The 21,008-nt window shown below is 39.5% G+C and overlaps 1 protein-coding gene across 1 annotated transcript in view; it reads right to left on the minus strand.

Annotated features, from left to right (window-relative positions):
* Positions 1-21,008, minus strand: part of LOC148654553 (UPF0606 protein KIAA1549-like) — a 141,941-nt gene that overhangs the window by 32,145 nt on the left and 88,788 nt on the right. The window contains exons 9-11 of the mRNA XM_088646926.1: positions 13,157-13,334; positions 12,447-12,631; positions 7,779-7,981 (exon numbers count right to left, since the gene is read on the minus strand). Of these exons, the coding sequence (XP_088503052.1) occupies positions 7,779-7,981; positions 12,447-12,631; positions 13,157-13,334 (566 nt within the window). The remainder of the gene's footprint in view (positions 1-7,778; positions 7,982-12,446; positions 12,632-13,156; positions 13,335-21,008) is intronic.

Raw genomic sequence — 21,008 nt, forward strand, 5'->3', positions numbered from 1 at the left:
TGTCTCGAAACCAGACATGCTGAAACGCTGTAGGTTTAGAATCGAGACTGGGGAGAATAACGTCTTGTGAGAAAATCTGTTTACCTAACGATTAGATCCTGTAAATCCCTTGTAGCCTCCCTAAGTCTGTCCCAGTCCAGTGGATAAAAATGTACTGTTAATGGAGTGTTGGTTTCTCTGTTAGGGGATACTGGAGCACTACTGTCCTGCTTGTTTCACTCCTCTGTTCAACAGTGTACTATAGAGCAATGTATATGGGAAGATGGCAGGAGGCCACAGGAGTATTGGGACAGCAAGTTTTACTTGCCGAGTACCAGATTTTAATGGGTGGTTTTATTCCAGATCTATTGGGTTGGAATATTATGCATTACAAAGAATGACTATGCAGAACAGGGTATCACGTGGCTTCAACTGGCTGTGATCACTCAGTATGTTGATGGTATTCTGAGTGCTTCCCCTGACGAGGAAACCCACAAGTCTGAGTTGCTTCAGCTTTAGAGTGTCTAATAGAAGCAGTTATGATAAGGCCCTTTTGTGTCTAGCATTGTGAAATTTTAACAGGTCCTGGGTGCAATGTTTTTTACAGGGTGAGCACAACTCTTAACAGATCTGCTTAAGGGGGGAGTGCAGTACAAGGACAAGATTGCCTTGGTTCCCGCAGCAAAAGCCGCCTTTAATAATTTGAAACAAGTTCTCTTACAGGTGCTGAGACTGGGGTTTCCTCAGATGGATCAACCATTCCTTTGTATTATTGCAAGTAGCTGACAGAGGCCACCCAAGGAGCCCGCGAGCAGGTCCTGGAGGCGTGGGGACCACCACCTGAAGGAGGGCACAACCTCATCCCAGGAGAGTGGGTGTGGATCAGGAAATTTCCTTCACAGGTTCTCCAGCCCAGGTGGGACGGACCCTACCAGATCCTGTTGACAACCGAGTCTGCGGTTCGAGTGGAAGGAAAAGATCGCTGGATCCACGCGCCACACTGCCGACGAGCCTCATCCCCATTTACAGACTCAGAATGAAATCATTTCTGTTTATAACAATAATTGTTGCTGTAGGACTATGTTCCGCAGGAATTAATGATCATCTCTCCCACAAAGGAGAACATGGAATTAATTCCTTTTTAGGCCTCTCCTATCTGACAGCTAAGAAAACCAACCAAAGTGCCTGCTGGGTGTGTGCCGCATTACCCAAATATGTACAGGGAGGACTTCCTATGGGAGCCATTCCTTGGCGTCGCGAGGAAGTCATAGGCATGATCATTTGGAGGGATAATTTAGGAGATTTTAATATGACAAACTATGGGGGGTTGCCATAACACGACTTTAACCTGCACAACATTACAATATCTACAGGAGCGAGGCTTAGAGCCCACGAGTTTCACAGGCTCTTACGCTCCTAAATATAACAGAAGCCATACACCACCATACCTGACTCTCAATAAGGAACGTGAGGGAAACATGTTTTCAGCACACTAATGGTCTGCACTTGGTTGGATGGAGTCGTTGCAACCTTACCATCGCTGCAAATATATCCACCTCTACCTTCCAAATTCCAGGATGGGGTCGGCACACCCCACAATTCGATATAAGCTTCTTATTTTCAGAGGCATGGGGAGCGCCAAACGGAACATCTTTCATTTGTGGAAAACGAGCCTACCCATGGTTGCCAGCCCAGTGGTCTGGCTCATGTTATTTAGGATATGTGGTTCCTCATATCCGTGTTCAAATCCACAGCCCCTTCGGACCTAACCACAGACCACAAAGAAAACTGGCTGATTGGGAATATTATTTAGGTATAATATTTCCACAAGCCGGCATGAACTTTCTGAGTCGAGAGTTAATTCAAGCAAAGTCTACCTCATCTAGTCTGAAGGCTGTTAATGATGAGATGGTAGCCCTCAGAACAGTGGCCATGCCGAACCGAATAGCTTTAGATTATGTACTGGCGGCCCAAGGAGGAACTTGTGCAGTAATTGGCACTGAATGCTGCACATATATTCCTGATAATTCTGAGCACATCTCAGATCTGGCCCAACACATTTACAATGAGGGACATAAATATCAGGACTATTATACTGAAAATTGGGGAATTGGATCTTGGGTAAAGTCTGTGTTTGGGGCCTGGGGCGGAACTTTTTTACAGTGTTTATTTGTAGGAATAGTATTGTTTATATGTATAATTGTAATCATCACGTGCACAAAAACATGTATCACATCTTGCCATAACCGTGGAACGTACAATGTCATGGCAATACATACCTGTTCGCCAAGAAAGGAAAGATCTGCCCTGACATTGTATGTATAAAAATAGGCTACACTGACGTATGCCATATTTTATAAGGGGGGAATGAAGAAAGATGTGAAGACGGGGGTTTGAATTTAATCTTTTCTGTAGGGGGTTTAGACTTCCAAGTCACAAGCAGGGGTTTATGGCAGGAAAGGGGGTTAACTGATAAGGATTGCAGATGCCAGCTAGGAACCCCCCTGGGTGTAATGTTAAACTGACCATTTGCCCAGAACATCATAAACTGGCCAAATACCATGAACCCCCCTCTTTACCATCAGACCGAGTGACGTCAGAAACGGAGAAGAAAACTGTATATAACCCAAAAGTTTGTAACAGTACGGGGAACAATACTTCGGTTTTGTTGTTTCTTGCGGGAAACAAGACTTCGGCTTTATTGTTCCTTGCATGCAATAAACTCATCTGTTTTACTTCATCTCGGGATCAAGAACCTTATTTCTTCTGTTACAACAAGTGGAACCAAAATTGCTTTTATTTTAGAGTAAATTGTTGCCTTAAAAAGCTTTTTTGGTAGTGTAAATTTCAAATGTGTACATTTTCAAATATTTTATATTGATATGCAAGAGTATACATAAGGATATTAAAGCCCTGATTTTCAAAGACTGGCACAAGGTTGACTGGCCAGTAAATATGGATATATTCCATTGAGAGAAAACTGACCATGTGGCAAGACACACAATTGTCCCAGTGTTGCCAGAGGTTGGCTGGGGATTAGTCATCCTGGTATTGCTCGGCTTCTGGCAAAACTCTTGCAAACAAACTTCTAGGTGCCTAGGTGAATTCCTAGAAGCCTGTAGACTTAAGATGCTGTCATCTAGTATTGAACCTCCTGTATGTCACTATGGAGCTTGTAGTACCAATTGTCAGCTAGAGAATTTCCAATATGGCGCCGTGAGTGCGGCAGCCTGTTGCAGCAGCTCCGGTTACTTTGTGATTTGTGTGTCCTTTTTGTTGTTACTACTGGTAGTTACATTAGTTTTAGTTTGGGATATCGTTTACTTTTCTGACGGTCTCTGAGCAACTTTTTAAACCGGCGTATACTACGGGCAAACCGGGCTCTTTTGTTTAGACCCGAAACCAGCTCTTCATGTTATGGAAGTCGGCAGTGTTCTCAGGGGAGCGATTGGAGATCCCCAGAGAACTAATACAACGGAGCAGAGGCTGTAGATCCGGAGCAACGTGTCGGGCTAAAAAAAGGAGGTATAAACCTTCTTTACCCTCCATCATAATGGGGAATGTACGATCTCTTGCCAACAAGATGGAGGAGCTAGCGGCGCTGACGAGGAGCCAGTGGGAATATCGTGAGTCCTCTATTATGTGCTTCACAGAGACTTGGTTGAACGAACTGGTTCCAGACGCTAACGCTACAATAGAGGGTTTTCAGATGGTGCGTGCGGATCGGAAAATCAAGGAGAGCGGTAAAAAGAGAGGAGGAGGGCTAGCAGTGTTTGTGAGTAACAGATGGTGTAACTGTAATCATATTACTGTAAAAGAACAGCTCTGCACCCCGGACATTGAGCTACTAGCAGTTAGCCTGCGGCCATATTACCTACCTAGGGAGTTCTCCCAGGTTATTGTTGTGCTGGTGTATGTCCCGCCCTCTGCCGACGCAGCCTCAGTCACACACTGTTACATCTGGACTACAGACTTGTCACCCACAAGCCATGTTCTTGATAACTGGCGATTTTAATTATGTTTCACTCTCATCTACTCTGCCTACTTTTAGTCCGTTTGTTAAATGCCCTACTAGAGATAACAAGACTTTGGACTTGCTGTATGCTAATGTCAAAAATGCCTACAGCTCCACATCACTCCCCCCCCTTGGCAGATCTGACCACAACCTTGTTCACCTCCTATCTCTGTACAAGCCTCTTGTACTACAGCAACCACCAGGACAGTGAGGAGATGGTCAGCTTAGGCTAATGATGCACTGATGGACTGTTTTGAAACAACAGACTGGGAGATACTCTTTGAGCCTTATGGAGATGACATTGATGGTCTTACCCACTGCATCACTGACTACATAAACCTCTGTGTTGACAGTGCAGTGCCCACCAGGAAAGTGCGCTGCTTCTCCAATAATAAACTCTGGGTCACCAGTGATCTGAAGGCCATCCTAAATAGGAAAAAGAGGGCTTTTCGGGCCGGTGACAAGGAGGAGCTGAAGCAAGTGCAGAAAGAGCTGAAGGTGAGAGTTAGGGAGAGCAAGGTGGCTTATGGGAGGAAAATGGAGGACAGGCTGATGAAGAGCAATGTGAGAGAAGTGTGGAATGGCACAGGGAGATCACTGGATAAAGCTGTCCGGCGCCCAACAGAGTGAGGGAGGCCTGGAGAGGGCCAATGAGCTGAATCTTTTCTTTAACAGATTCGATAAAGGGTCCACAGTCCATTCACCTTACAGGCCTTCACCCCAGACACCCTCTTAATGTCCTCAGTCACCCGATCATGAGATCCCTCCTACTCCTACTCCATCTTCCCCTGCCCTCCTCGGCCTATCCATCACAGCTGACCAGGTCAGAAGAGAGTTGAGGAGACTCCATGCAGGGAAGGCAGCGGGTCCTGACGGTGTCAGCTCCAGGGTGCTAAAGATCTGCGCGGACCAACTGGGTTCAGTGCTGCAGTACATCTTCAACCTCAGCCTGAGATTAGAAAGGGTTCCAATGCTCTTGAAGACATCTTGCCTGGTGCCAGTACCCAAAAAGGGGCACCCTAAGTCTTGAATGACTACAGACCAGTGGCACTGACATCACACCTGATGAAAACTCTGGAAAGGCTTGTACTGGACCACCTCAGAACCCTGGTGAGTACAGCACTGGACCCCCTGCCGTTCGCCTACTGGTCACACTTTGGAGTGGAGGATGCAGTCATCTATCTGCTACACAGAGCTAACTCTCACCTGGAGAAGACGGGGAGTATTGTGAGAGTTATGTTCTTTGACTTCTCCAGTGCCTTTAACACCATCCATCCCCCATTACTGAGAGATAAGCTAAGGGCAGCACAGGTGAACACTCCCCTGGTGTCCTGGATTATAGACTATCTGACCTGCAGGCCACAGTATGTACGGCTACAGAGCTGTGTGTCCGAACAGGTTGTTAGCAGTACTGGGGCTCCACAGGGGACTGTCCTTGCTCCATTCCTGTTCACCTTTTACACTTCTGAATTCAGGTACAACTCTGAGACATGTCATCTGCAGAAGTTTTTGGATGACTCTGCAATTCTGGGGTGTATTAGAGAGGGGAGGGAGGAGGAATATAGGAGCTTGATAACCAACTTTGTGGAGTGGTGTCATCTTAACCATCTCCAGCTTAACACCAGCAAGACCAAAAAAATGATCTTGGACTTCCAAAGGAATAAGTCTCCGCTGAACCCTGTTTCCATCCAGGGTGTGGACATAGAGGGGGTACAGTCCTACAAGTACTTAGGGGTACACCTGGATGATAAGCTGGAGTGGTCTGGTAACACTGACGCCCTGTACAAGAAAGGTCAGAGCCGACTCTATTCCTCAGGAGGCTCAGGTCCTTTGGTGTGTGTGGAACACTGCTACACTGCCATCTTCTACGCTGTTGTGCGCTGGGGCAGCAGCATCATGACAAGAGATGCAAATAGGCTCAATAAACTTATCAAAAAGGCTGGCTCTGTGTTGGGGATGAGACTTGACCCCCTGGAGGTGGTGGCTGGGTGTATAACGCTGCCCTAGGCTAGGACTGTTAGCCCTTCATTTGCTCGTCTATGGACAGCGTGTTTGCTCCATTGTACTTTTTGGACAATCAGTCTGTATAAACCGATGCACATTTTGCAGATATTTTATTGTTTCTTCAGTGACTATGATCATCACATTTTGCACACACCTATGTATTTATTTATTCTTTTATTTATTTATTTTATATTTATTTTGTTGTGTTCTGTTTTTATAACTATTCTGATGTCTTTTTTTGCTTGTCTTGGGCTGGACTGCTGTAACACATCAATTTCCAACATAAATTTTTGGGATTAATAAAGTCTTATCTATCTATCTAGTACAGTATGTCAAAAGATTAATTATTAAATAGGATAGTAGGTTGGATGGGCTTGTTTGTGCTTACTCATTCTCCCTGGAGTACAGGAATCTGCTAAGATCCGGATAATCAAAGCAACTAACAATTCACCTAACAATTCACCCTGAATGTTGAGAGAAATATTTAAAAAGTTCTCCTTTCTTTTTTAAGATTTAGCAAAAACTGTTTCTTCACAAGGTGTCCAAGCAAAATTAAGATTTGTTCTATAAACATAATAATAATAATTAATAATTGCTTACACTTTTCTGTAAAAGTGCTTTCCTGCACTCAAAGCAGGTAATGGGGGCTCCCCTCCACCACCACCACTAATGTGCAGCATCCACCTTGATGATGCGACGGCAGCCGTAGTGCGCCAGAACGCTCACCACACATCAGCTATCAGGGGGGAGGAGAGCAGAGTAATGAAGCCAATTCATAGATGGGGATTATTAGGAGGCCATGATTGGTAAGGGCCAATGGAAAATTTGGCCAGGATGCTGTTTTCAAGAAACACCCTGGGATTTTTAATGAGAGAGTCAAGACCTCAGTTTTACATCTCATCCGAAGGGCAGCGCCTGTTAACGGTATAGTGTCATCACTATACTGGGGCATTAGGACCCACATGAACTGCAGGGTGAGCACCCCCTGCTGGCCCCACTAACACCACTTTTAGCAGCAACTTTTCCCAGGAGGTCTCCCATCCAGGTACTGACCAGGCTCACACCTACTTAGCTTCAGTGGGTTGCCAGGTGTGAATTGCAGAGTGATATGGTTACTGGCTGCATTCATATGCAAAATAAATACTACAGTTCCTGAATGCATGATGCAGACTTTGCTTAATCTAAAAGTGTCTTCCACATAGAAACATTCGCTTTCAAATTTTCTAAAATAATAAAAGGTTAACTTACTGTAGGTTTAGTGGAACTAATGTATGTCTCAAAATTGTGACATTATCCATTCAGTAGCTTCAAAATATATAGGAACCATATTGCACCTGCTAACTTTCATCTGAGTTCTATTTATGATGTCTAGATTCTTAAATGATTAGAAATTAATATGTTAAATTAATATTAATGAAATGTTCAATTAATACAAAAATATCAAAGTTCAAATTGCAATTTCATCTTTAAACTTATAATTATTGTATGCACTGACAAAATGTAATTTGATTGAAAACCACTGTATTTCTATTGCTATAGTTACAAATGCCTTTTGTGAAACAGATTTTTCATCTAATCCCAGCAAATCATGGATTTATCAACCATTTTAAAAAATAGTTTCAGAGCATGTCTAAGATAAGTGTGCATACAAGTAGAAAAAATAAATTATTCAAATATGATTCTTCAGATAACAGTGGCTACCCATTTTCTTTAAGGCTCAAAAGAACCTTAAATCCTTATGTTAAGCGCATGTCAAGTCCACTGAATGCTTCTGACTCACCTGCCCCTCCGCTTGGCACCCCGTGAAACTTTGGAAGAGGCTTTGGATTTGGGACTGGGCACATCGCCACTCTCTGATGGAGTCACTTCCTTCACCGGCGCTGGGAGTGGAGCAGACTCCTGGATCACCAGAATGTCATCTTTGTTGTGCTGCCCCAGGTGGAGCTTTGCAAAATCAAACCCCTTCACACTGGGAGCCTGCAGCTGTGACGGGCAACACAAAAGGACAGCATGAAGGAAAAAAGTAAAACAAGGGGTATTTTCAGCTCCTTTCCTGATCCATTGGGAAAACACTGATTCCCTTCAGAGTTTCTCTGAACAGTGTGCTTTTTTCAAAATACTAAATCCTGGGAAAGGTGTCACAGGAAATCAGACAAAAGGTTGGTAACTTTTAAAAGAACAGTTCTGAAGATTACAGAACCAGATTTTGTTTCCTTTCTCCTTATCATTGCATGTCAAAATGTTTAAATAATTTGTATTCTCAGTCTGGGAAAATACCAGTATACAGTATACAGGTTTTATAAATAAATTTTGGGAGTATTTTATACAATAAAATGGGTTAAGTACGTAGTAGCAATGCTTATTAATAAGACAGAATTAAGGGGTACTGTGCCACTTCCAGAAGCCCCTCTCTCTCTCATCTCTGTGGTGCAGGAAACACAGAGGCCATCCTATTAGGTTTCTGATTTAAAGTGTTTTCTTCCCAGGTTCCCAGGTTGAGGGATTCTCCAACTATCATAATGGGTGGGCAACCCTGGTGCCGGGATGTCTGCTCAGGCCCATTTAGGCCTTACAACACCTGGTTTATGGTCCTAAGGTCAAGAGGTCAATGTTACTCTTTCCTACAGTTGACCAACCAATCAGGAACCTGCAGGGCATGGGTCTCAAGTGCCTGCCAAACTCAGAACTCAGTCTCAGAACCTTGCTCCTCTGGCCTCTGGTCTCTCAGACGTAATCACGTGACTGCCACTGTTGTCTGAGTGTGGGACATGCAAAATTGTGTCAAGACAGATCTGCCCGAGGTCTGGCCTGCAGCAAAAGACCTCGTGAATTTTCTGGCGCCATTGTGAACACCCATGTGGTCACCGGAGCGACATACGGTTGGACTCTTGTCGACAATCTGAATAAGTTTTATTTAACAGTAGCACTATGCCCGGAATGAACCGCTCTTCTTCCCGTTTTAGAGTGACTAGCCCTGGACCACAACGTCATGTTTCTGTGCACAGGCTCTTTTTCCAAGCCCACCCCAGACGCTAGCTAGAGGTCTACAACACAAGTTGATGTCAATTTAATTCATAAGTAATGTATTTACTTCTGAGTATCTAATGTAGAAGTTATATTCATAAGATTGATTAACGATATAGTATAGCCGAATAATATACTGAAGTATATTCCTTGTTTGTATCTCTTTGTGATTATATATCTTGTATTCTGATAACCCTCACATGGGCTCAAACCCGGGCCTACTGCATCGCTCAACAGAGGTTTTGCCAGCTGAACTACAGAAGACCTTCATCCCTGTTATGCGCAGGGGAGTAGAGGGCTGTACTGTCACCACGCTGCAACCAGCTTGTACCATCTGTATACCTGCCATTTATATTAATAATGAATGACCACTGACAGCTCGTAAACTGAAGAGTTAGAGAAGACGTGTTGAGTCTTGTCTTTTCAGTTTGGAATTTAACCTTTACAGCGATCCTATTGGCTATATTTTTTACATAGCCAGATGAGTAAAAATAGATTGAATTTATAACTGGAGTAAAAAAAGCATTTCACACATACTTAGAAACCATAGGGCTTTGGAACAGCGGGAGGCCAGACCTGGCTGGGAGGGGGCGGTATTTTGATTTTTCTGCACAAAGTTTATTCGCTACAATACTATAATGAGTCCCTAAGGCATATCGTTCAAATTTCAAAATTATAAAAATTAAACCTTTGTTGAGTTTGCACAAGAAACAAAAGGAACCTTTTGAGAAGTCATGTACTGCTAGCAAAGTAGCTGATTTTAACAAACAGCTTTTAAAGTGCATTAACAGCATTTTAAAGTGTTTCAAATGTTTAATTTAAAAGTTAAAAAAAACGTACAGCTTACACAAAGATTCTAAGCTGATCACAAGGAAGAAAAATCACCCGTTTTCCATGGATTTAGTGTTTTTAACTAAACCTGTTTTTGATGGGTTTTAAAACCATGCTTCTCTCTCTCTGTCTGTGTGCTTGTGTGTCTCATGGAGAGCAAGCTGGGGTATGCGAAAAGACAAATTCCTAATGCAAGAAATTGTATACGGCCAATAAAGTGATCTTATCTTATCTTATCATGCAATGTCTGTTTTAGGCAGACACGTTATTGTTTTGCATTTTTGATTTTCTTTAAAATTAAAATAATCTGTTTCCAATCGTGCCACACAATATTATGTTACATTTTTTTTGTTTTTGAGAGACTTCAGGAGGCTTCAACTGATGCATAAAAAATATAGTCTAATGCCTTCTCGCGTTATGAAGTCACTTGCACCTGGGATCAGCTTTATTCAAACTAAGGTTTCTAAAAATGCAACCAGGTACTAGATATTGTTTTAAAAAACTGAATTTATTTACAAATCATGATCTTTAAACCTGTATGTTGCAGGCTCTGTGTCATTTGTTCACAACGTTACTGACATCTGAAACACCGTGTCTAATAAATAGGCGTTCTAATAAAGCGAAGCTTATGAAAACCGAAGAAAAAAAAGACTTTGAAAATGTTACAAGAAGTTTGAAATTATTATTATTATTAAATTAATACTGTCAATAATGACCAGACACATTAATATAGTTTCAGTGGTATTTTTAATACCGCTTTGTTATTCTCGATTCTAATTACAATATATACGATTTCATTTTAAGGCTTGAGGCGTCTGTTACATTGCCTCACTGAATAAAGTGTTTTGAATTGAATTGAATTAAACTGGTTGAACTGGTTTAGTCAAGTAGTCAAGTCTGCAAATTCACTTTTTAATTTCATTTTTAATATCACTTAACATTGAATATGTTATATAAAAAATAAAAAAATGTTTATATAGCATACATAATATTTACTATTTTCTTTTTTTAAAAGTCTTTGTTAGAAGAAAAACTTGTGCCCTGAGCAGGTGTTGAACTCGGATCGCCTAGACAGAACCCCTATTGACAAACCTATTGGAAACAGAGCTGAGACGAACAGCTTAAGGATATTTAGAAAGTAATCATGCATGAATGAGTCAAATTACAGATTACAGTAATACTACGAGCTATATAAATACATACAGTATATTTAGATCCTTAAATTAATATCGTTATTAATTTCCTTAGATAAGCGATTCCATATTATATTCCCTATTTAGAGGATTCTAAAAAGTATAAGGTTTTTTACTGCGATAACAAGCGCAAGTATTCATAGAAAAGGTTAAAACATGGAATACAGAGGGAGTTTTAGAAATTAAACAGAGCTCTGGAATACCCTGTCTCAAAAATAGAAGTTTAGTGAATAGAAGGTTGTGAAAACAACAAAATATAATTGTAAAACACAAGCAGTTTGAAATTATTAGTTATTAATAAATCACTTAACTTTGAATGTGTTGTGATATTTAGAAATACCAACAAATTCAATATAGTGTCGATAATATTTACTATTTTAGTTTTTTGAAGAAATGTTTTTTGTTAAAAGAAAACTCATGCTGAGAGCTGGGTTCAAATCCCAGACCTTTAGCATGCATATCACATGCCAAAACAATTACACCAACACACAGCTTGACAACTGAAGCTATAACTGAACAAGGCAGGCAAAACGTTTGCAAGTAATCGCGGGTGAATGATTCAAATTGATGCAGATGTTTACAAAGAAAGTGGACTACAGTAATAATTTGAGCTATATGAATATAATTATATCGTAATTAATTTCTTTAGATACACAATTCCATATTATATTCCCTATTAGTCAAATTCTAAAAAGTGCATTTCTTTACTGCGATAATGAGCTAAAGTATTCATAGAAAAGGTTAAAACATTATAACTTTTTATAACGTATATAAACTTAATATAGTCAGAAAGAGTACATATTTTTTTTTCCAAAATAACCACAGTATTTGACCTAATGAAAGACTTTGATGCTTAAAATGTTTATGAAGATAGTGAAATACTGGTGAGTATTTTTTATTTAAACTAGCAATACCAGCCATATACAGCTTACATAATGTTTATATTCCTAAATTAATATTTATTTATGACCTTAAAACATGTTATGCTCCTCTTCTTTTTATGCCCAGCTACCAAAATTAGTTGTGAAATTCCATATTAATATTCAATATTAAGCGGATTTAAACCTGCACAGTAAAGAGATTAAATGAAGCAATTGTTTCACTGAAAACCAATGCACCACGAGTGCCGCCTGTCGGTTATTTTGGCCAGCCAATTACGTACTGCGGTATTCCGTGCTTTTCTGCAGATAATTTCACACAGTGGCATTTTGAATGGCTGCATCTGTATAATGACATCTTCTGACTTATACTGTACACTGTGCATACACTGTAGATACTCACGTGTTAAACAGGGCAGCATAACATGTTGATGAATCCAGTACAAACAGTTCTTTGAAACAGAAAAATAAAGGTGAGAGAAACAAAGCCCAAAAATTAAGTCCTAAACTCACAGACCTCACCTTTTGTCTCTGCTGAACATTGCTCATGGTGTCAGGCTGAAACTCCAGCTTGTCAGTCCGGCACAGTTTCCAATACAGAATGATGATGATGATGACGACGACAACAACAGGGACCACTACACCCACAACGATCCAGAGGTTATTATTCTGTGTTTCAGATGGTGGGGCAGTGATCTTCTCCACAGCTGTGGAGTGAGAATATACTTTCACTAAAAACATCATGCAGTTATGCTTCAGTGCACAAACATAACAGTGTGTACCTTTTTTAACAACTGATTAGGTGTTATCAATCTGTATATTGATATGTTATTACCCACAATTTTACACTAAGTGCTGAAATACTGCTACTATGTTTTTTGGTTAATGCCATGTTGGTGCTGGACATTTTAAGCTACAAGGAACATTTTCAGATTTCTGAGGTTTGAACAAATTGAATTACCATTTCATGTATTTACATTTCCAAAATGTCACCCACGAATAATATAATAAGGAATATAATACTACAGTATAATAAGAAAACATATTTCCTACTGCTCTGTAGACATTACAGGTGACATTACAACATCTGGTGTGTGAATACACTGTTTACTGGACTATAACCATTGGAGTATCATTAAAATTTCCAAGACAAAATCCCTTTCCAGCTCATGGATCTATTTCTGAAATTCCCATACATTCCTTTAAAATAGCTGAACCTTTCAAATACTCACGTTGAGCTAGGACCCCTTGCACCCGGTAACCAAGGACAATGGCAGCCCTCTGGACATTAATCTGGTTGAGGATGCTGGAGGTGGTAGTAGCAGCCAGTCTCTCCTGATTAGGACCTTCCACAAAGTAAATCATTTCCAGCGGGTTATCGGGGCCATCAAGTCTGGTGGTTCTTACAATCTGGGGGAAAAGGTGACATTACAACATCTGGTGTGTGAATACACTGTTTTCTAACTATTGCATTTCTGGTTTCTGGACTGCTTGTGGATCTGCTGGTAATACATTGAATCCTTTGTACAACTGATTGAGACATGAAGGCACTAAGAGACATTAATGTTAGGCATGCTAGCAATCTTTCCATCCAACCAAGCAGGCAACTTCACAGGCTTATGACATTAATGTCACGATCGACATCCCTCCCATAGAGGGCGCTCCACTACTCCCATCATTAGTTCTGCATGATTGCTGGTATGTTCTCCAGGTGTGCCTTGTTTTGTCTCCCTTTATTTATTCCCAATGCCTCCGGTGTTCAGGGATCAGCATTAGGGTTCAAATGTTGGGAAGCCCACCTACCACGAGGCTGCTGGATGCCTGAGGGCATAGGCCCCATCCCCGACATCACCTCACCTCTGAGCCTGGGGCCTGGAGGACCTGACTCCCTGATCCCAGGATCTCCTCGTGTTAGTGTTTTCCCCTTCGCGGGGATTTTAACCTTGTGTCTTCTGAGGATGGATCTGATGGTATTGGACTCATGGACTGTGCCCTGACCCTCCTTTGGACCTGCTCAGATTTGGACACCAGTCTTTGTTTCCCTGTTCACTGTTTCACGAACTGTCACAGTTACTTTGTTGCACTATTAAACCCATGCGTGTTTTTCCCGAACTATGCCTCCCGTTTCCTTCAGCCCTTACCGCTTCCTATAGGGTCTAACGAAACGCTCAAGATGAAACGCGGAGCCAATCCGTAACAATTAAGACATGGAAGAGAATAGTCATCCAAATTCAATTTTCATTTTTACAACTGGCCATAAAATGGTCATAGATGCCGCTACATCCCCTCTCAATAGGAATGAGGATCCATAAGTTCCACTATGATTGCAGTTTTTTAACTTCTTCCAATGTAAGAGCAAAATCTAAAATATTTCAGGTGGGTATCTGCATCAGCATGCATAGGCTGCAAAGGAACAAGTAACAGGTTTATTCCATGCTGAAAAAAGAAGAAAGAAAAAACAACATTTCAGCCATGGAGCCTTCTTCAGGTGTCAAAGAAATGTTGTTTTTTCTTTCCTCTCTTTTCAGCATGGAATAAACCTATTACTTGTTCCTTTGAAATCTAAAACATGTTGACTGCATAATTATTTACCCCCTTTGCTGTAGTATACCAAAGCTAGATCAGGTGCACAAAATTACACATACAAATTACACATTCATCTGAATGTCCTCTGTACAGATGCAGCCATTCAAAATGCACGGGCGATACCGCATTATTTTCCGGTACACTGTACGCAGTCTACCGCAAGCTACCGGTAAATACCGCGAGTTACCGGTAAATACCGCTAGTTACCGTAAATTCTCCTATAATACGACAAGCAAAATAATAGTATCCGGAATTTCCGCAAGGTGGAGCTAATAAAGCTCAACCTCTCATGTTTGAGCTGTGGCCATCAGTCTTTAACAAAGATATTACTAATAGTATTAATAATGAATGAGCTTGGACAAGCTGTAAGTGTAAACTCAAAGTATTGCCCTGGTCAACATTCTTTTTTTCATTGACTGTCTTTGTAAAAGTAACACCACAGCATTTCGCAATCACGCATTTGTTTCCAATCATGCAAAGTACAGTGATTCACCATGCCTTTCACATGCTCATAAAAGAGATTGATTTAGGAACATAAACATATTACCGTATGCAAACTGTACTGTATACAGTATGTATATGTATATTTAATGTCTTAACTGTGCCCGTTTAAGTATTGAATATTCATATCTAATTTTACCACTGAAGGGAAATCTTAGTAGCTGAGCATAAAAAGAATAGGAGCATACTGCAACGCGTGTGAAGGCCATAAACGATATTAATTTTGGAACATAAACATACAGTATATGGCTGGTCTCGGTACTTTAAAGAAAACATACACGAAACATGGTTTCATTATGACCAGAATCGGTCTTGAGATATTTTTAACTTGATTTATAGTATTTGAGAGGTATGTCTTAACACCGATACTACAGTGCGTAAATACTGCTCACGTATATGTTTCTAGGTTTATATTATGCATTTCATACGGTCAAATTACTTTTGAGCAACTAATAAGAAGCGCGAAACGGTGTGCGTTTTAGTTTCGTTTTGTGCTGGGACTCTGCTTTTAACAATGTCCCCGTGGATTGATTAGAGATATCAAGTACATACAAGTCATTTTTTAAATGTTGTAGTTCGTCTTGTAAAAATGTTACGAGTACATCACTTATCAACAATTACACAGGTTCTGTTTCCATATTGCGGATTTTGGTTACGTAATATTATTTTCTAGATTTCACGTTGTGAATATATGATTTGGGCAAACAGAGCCGCAAAGAAGTACATTATGGGTTGTTGTTTTGTTTTTTTTTGCAGTTTTATCTAGAACAAGCGATGCTTAAACCTTTGTCTGATTCTTGTGAAACTATCCACACGACAGTTACAGTACCTAGGAGTACGCTGGGCAAACGTTCCGAGGTCAAATTCTTCCAGCACGGGGGTACCTTTAAAGCGGAGACGACGGCACCGAAATTTTTTGGCGCGCCTTCTCTTTAAAGCCCTGGCCAAATATGAAGACAGTACGTACAGTTATAATTCAAACGGAATTAAAAACTACACATCCCAGTTACCATGGTGGTGCTTGTGATCATTGCGTTTAACCAACGAAACAGGGCGAAAAATCATCTTTAACCGCTTCGTGTCCGAATGGTAGTAGCTACGTGTACGAAATAAAGTTCATCCCAGCTACAAAACATATATCTTTTTGTGGTAAGAGGGAGCAAAACATCAGTATTTACTGCTATTAATTAGTGTACGATTTATAGTTGAAATCTGAGCCTAAATATAAAGTTAAAATCTCGACAAAGCAATGTAGGAAATACAGAGAAAAGAAATCCTTTCTGACATCTAAAATCAGTTTCGATCAAGGTCTCTAAAACGAACAAGAAAAAGAGGATTTTCGGAGGGCAATTACGCTGTATTTATATAGGATAAGTGATTTATGAGCAATCTAATTTCTTGTTCGTTTAAAACAGTGAAATGTCAGCTGCAAAAGATCGCACCAGAAACAGCACTCTCTCTGCCTGTCATAGACGTTCAGGAAAGGCTGAATGAAGTCATGTCAAGTACAATAATTCGGTGATCAATAATAACAGTTGTAGGACAAGAAACAAAAGATAGTGAAAACTTACAAAAAAAATACAAAAATGCACATGAGCAAAAAGTTTTAGAAATGGAGCAAACAGAAAAAAAGCCATGCCTATAGTGCAGTAGAGGGATGCAGGAACACTTGCTTAGATATACAAAAAAATCACAAAAAGGTGTATGTTACAAAAGAACATGCAAACATGTTCATCATGTACATGAACATGTACATCAATTTCCCTTCGCGATCAATAAAGTCTTATCTATAAACATGAAACAGAGTGAGGAATCAGAAAATTAGCATGCATAAAAAACAGCAATTCTGTCAATGAGCCCTAAATGAATTAATAGCAACCATGGTTTCATGGAGGGCTTCTCAGATAGTTGGGCATTCAGGTAGATTGCCAGGTGAAAGGATTTGTAAACATACTTTGTTAAATCAAGTCAGTTTTTTCCGCAACACATAAAATACATTTTTCCAAGAAAGTTTAGCCTTTGTCACTAATGAAACCACTAAATAAAGACATAAATATAGAAATTATAAGATTTTTTTTATTCAATGTTGGTAGCAGGATGAACTGTGCTAAGTGTATATTTTGTCGCAGAGTTGCTGCAAGATGTTAACAGTGAAAAAAGGTATTTAGAAATGAGTTATTTCAAGAAGAAAATTTTCAGAATAATTGCAAATCTAGCAGGATAGAGAAAGCACAGAAAACAGGCAGTTAGATTGATCAGATTAGTATGAAAAGTTATTTAGCAAAGGGAATGAGAAGAGTGACAAACTAGTATGCTTTAGATCTTTTTATCTGAACCAGGGAAAACTGATCATGTTTCTCTATAACAATAATAAAAAACTTTATTTTATATATCACCTTTAAAAGTGGCATCTCAAAGCAATACAGTAGATATAAAAACAGATAAAAGGACCACAGATTACAAAGTAAATACATATAAGAAAGACAAGCAGTTAGAGGTGCTACCAAAATTAGAAAATGAAGCAGATACAGACACTAAGTCTTCTGAAAAGAAAGGTTCTGAGGTTAGATTTAAATGCACTCAGGGTACGTGACTGATATCACTGGGAATACAAATTGAGAGCTCTGGGGTGCAGCTAGAGAAGACCCTGTCACCCACAGAATGTAGATGTTCTTGAGGACAGCTAGAAGACCAGAGTCAGACGGACAAAGGTGGGGAGTAGACAGATAATAAGCCATATACTGTAGGTACTGTATGAGGATGAGGATTTTGAAGTTGACTCGAAACCTGATAGATAACCAATGCAAGGACTTGAAAACAGGTGTAATGCATCCCTGATAGGATTCTCGCTGTCATATTCTGAACATATTGAAGATTGCTCAGTGTGGATTTAATTTCCCCAGTGAACAGGATGTGCATTTATTAATTCTAGAAAAAAAAAGCCTTTCTTGATTTCTCTAGTTCTTAGTTTCTCTAGTTCCCTTTAAAATAAACTATTATTCCACAATGCAGAGTATTACATGGCCAGTATTTACACATGATATTTGTGATTTCAAGAAATTAACACAAGCAGCTTTTGGAGATTTAAGTGTTGGCTGAGTTATTGCAGGATAAAAGACTAGAGATGTTGGTAAGAAGAAGATAATTTTGGGATAGCTGAGGAATACACTGATAACAAGAACACTTCCTAATGGGGTTAGGCATACTTTTGATGAAGATGATGAAGGTAACAGACTGTATGTTTACATAGATACTGAAATGAGGATTGTATTTTAGATTTTGTGTAGTTGCTAGCGTTGAACTGTGTGTTGGATGCACATGAATTGAAGGAATGGGCAAACATAGCTGATGGGGATCCACAGAGCCAGCATATTAAGATGTTTATAATAAGAGGCAATTTGTTTAAATAACTAGGTATGGATACTGATGTGCAAGAGAGGTGGAAAGGCTGTTTCCTTAAGCCAGCACTATAAAATATTTTATTCTCAGTGAGATGCTGCCATTTCATAGTGGGTTTCTAACACTGTGTATAGTTCCATCCACACAGTGCCTTAACTTCCATCCATTTCTAATCTCTTTATCCAGTACAGAGGATTTGGAGCCTATCCCAGTAAGCAACGGACACAAGGCAGAATACACCCTGGGCATAGCGCCAGTCCATCACAGGACAGACAGACACAAACACACACACACCAGGGCCAGTTTTCCCATAAACCAATTAACTTACCAGTATGTTTTGGAGTGCGAGAGGGAGTCATATCACACATATGGAGAAAAACCATGTAACCCAGAGAGAACATGCAAACCCCACACACACAGGATGGCAGGAATTGAACCTAGGACCCCAGTGCTCCAAGATAGCAATGCTAACCACTTTGCCACCATTATAAATGGATGGATATCTTAGTTATCTTTCTAGTTCACAGGTTTGCATGCATAATTTAATTTTGAAAGCCACTGAGACATCAGGTACTACTGTTGTATTTGTGAAAAACAAAACAAAACTAAAAGCATACTAACAACTGTGCCATCCTACTCTTTAGTTAATACAATTTATTATTTATAAACAGTTAACATTGTTAGCAAAATATTTTGAATTATATTTAACCCTATTTTTTCTTTAGTTTTGTATTTAACTTATTATATGATAGTCAGATTTAATGTATATTTGAACAATGAAAATATATTTTTACAAGATGCGGGGGAAAGTGCAACAACTTATTACAGTGCTAAATTTAATATTATTGCTAATAGTTTATGCTAACACCTAACTTTCTTAATTAGATGTATTTAAAACAGTGAACTAAGTGTAACATACCATTCAGAAATACAATCGAGAATAGTTTTGTGGTGTTTGTATGGATGAAACGTTTCTAAAATGTATAAATGTGATTGAATCCCATGGAACTATGACTTTATTTTTTAACAAACATTTCTTTGATAAAATGAAACGTTTCCCTTGGTCAGAGATTAAATAAAACCTCACTCGCACCAAACAAATTTATATTTCTTAATATCACAACATGATCGAATTTAAGTCTTTTTAATAACAATGAATAGTCACCTATGTGTTACAAAATAAACATTTATATTGATTTGAATCGCGTTTTGATTTAAATCGTAAACGCGTGTTTAAATATATGTGTTTAAAAGCGATATACTGTATAAAAGCGCTGATTCTTATGGAGTGTGTTCCGCGGGAGATTCAAAAAAAGTTTTTTTTTAATCGCGTAGCTAAGGAAAATTGCAGTATAACTTTGTTCATGCACAAACATTGGCATGTTACATTATAATTTGGGCGTCTCCTCTTGCCAGAAAGCTCTAAATTGCAACGTAAATTGCAAAAATGCACTTGGAATCTGTCCAAGCCCTCCTACGAAAATTATTTAAACTGCGACACTGATCATTCATCTCTAAATAAACTTTATTTTATATAGCGTTTTAAGCGAATAGGTAATTAGATTGCTCATAAACCTAATCGATTTTTCTACATAAACACAGCGTGATTGCTCTCTGAAAATGCTTTTCCTTTATATTTAGGCTCAGATTTCAACTATAGATCGTATTATTATAAACTTTCTTGGAAAAATGTATTTTATGTAAACCATGTTTGCTATTAATTCATTTAGGGCTAAAATACGTTCATTGTCTTCCAATCGAGTCGAGTTGACATTGGAAGCTTGCCACTCCCGGACTGTTAAACCAACGCATTAGCATGTTAAAGCGATTCTATTAAGGGAGTAGCCCAGCTACCACTTAACACTGTACTTCCTACTTTGAATACCTGTGAAACCGGTTTAATTCATCACAGCCAGCACTCCGGCAGAGAGGGGGTTGAGTAGTGGAAGCAGGCGAGATTTCCAGCGAAAGACACCTCCCCCCCCCCTCAAAAACCCAGTAAGCAGTAATGCTTTAAGTTGAAAATCGAGGTAGATTTTGAGGATGATAAAGTGGATAAACTGGGATGGGAGGAGGGTTTGATTTTGCATAAGGGGTGGGATTATGATAATTGGAGGAATTTGCGAGAGTATAATGGTTTGATATATTTGATTTTGTATTGTGGTCGTTATCTATGTTTTTGGTTGGTACCATGTTTTTGTTGGTTGGTTGTTATTATGGTTATTAATAATACGATCTATAGTTGAAATCTGAGCCTAAATAAAAAGAAAAAGCAAGTGATTAGGTTTATGAGCAATCTAATTACTTATTCGTTTAAAACGCTATATAAAATAAAGTTTATTATTAATTTGCTAGACAGAGCGGTGAACATTATTATGCATAAGACAAAGATGACGAAATCTGTGTACGCTGTAAGGTTTTTACTTCTTAAACTTTTAAAATACACGTTTCGAACAGAAAGAATTCCTCTTCCTGGTACAGTACTGTATGTATAGCAAACCAGCATGTCTTTTTTCTCCAATCAGAGGGGTGTCAGATGGTGTCAGCCAATCACCATTCTGAAGCCCTACCATAATCTCTGGTATGGGGAGACCCCAG

This window comes from Lepisosteus platostomus, chromosome 9 (assembly GCF_059453375.1).
Source record: "Lepisosteus platostomus isolate fLepPlt1 chromosome 9, fLepPlt1.hap1, whole genome shotgun sequence".
NCBI lineage: Eukaryota > Metazoa > Chordata > Actinopteri > Semionotiformes > Lepisosteidae > Lepisosteus > Lepisosteus platostomus.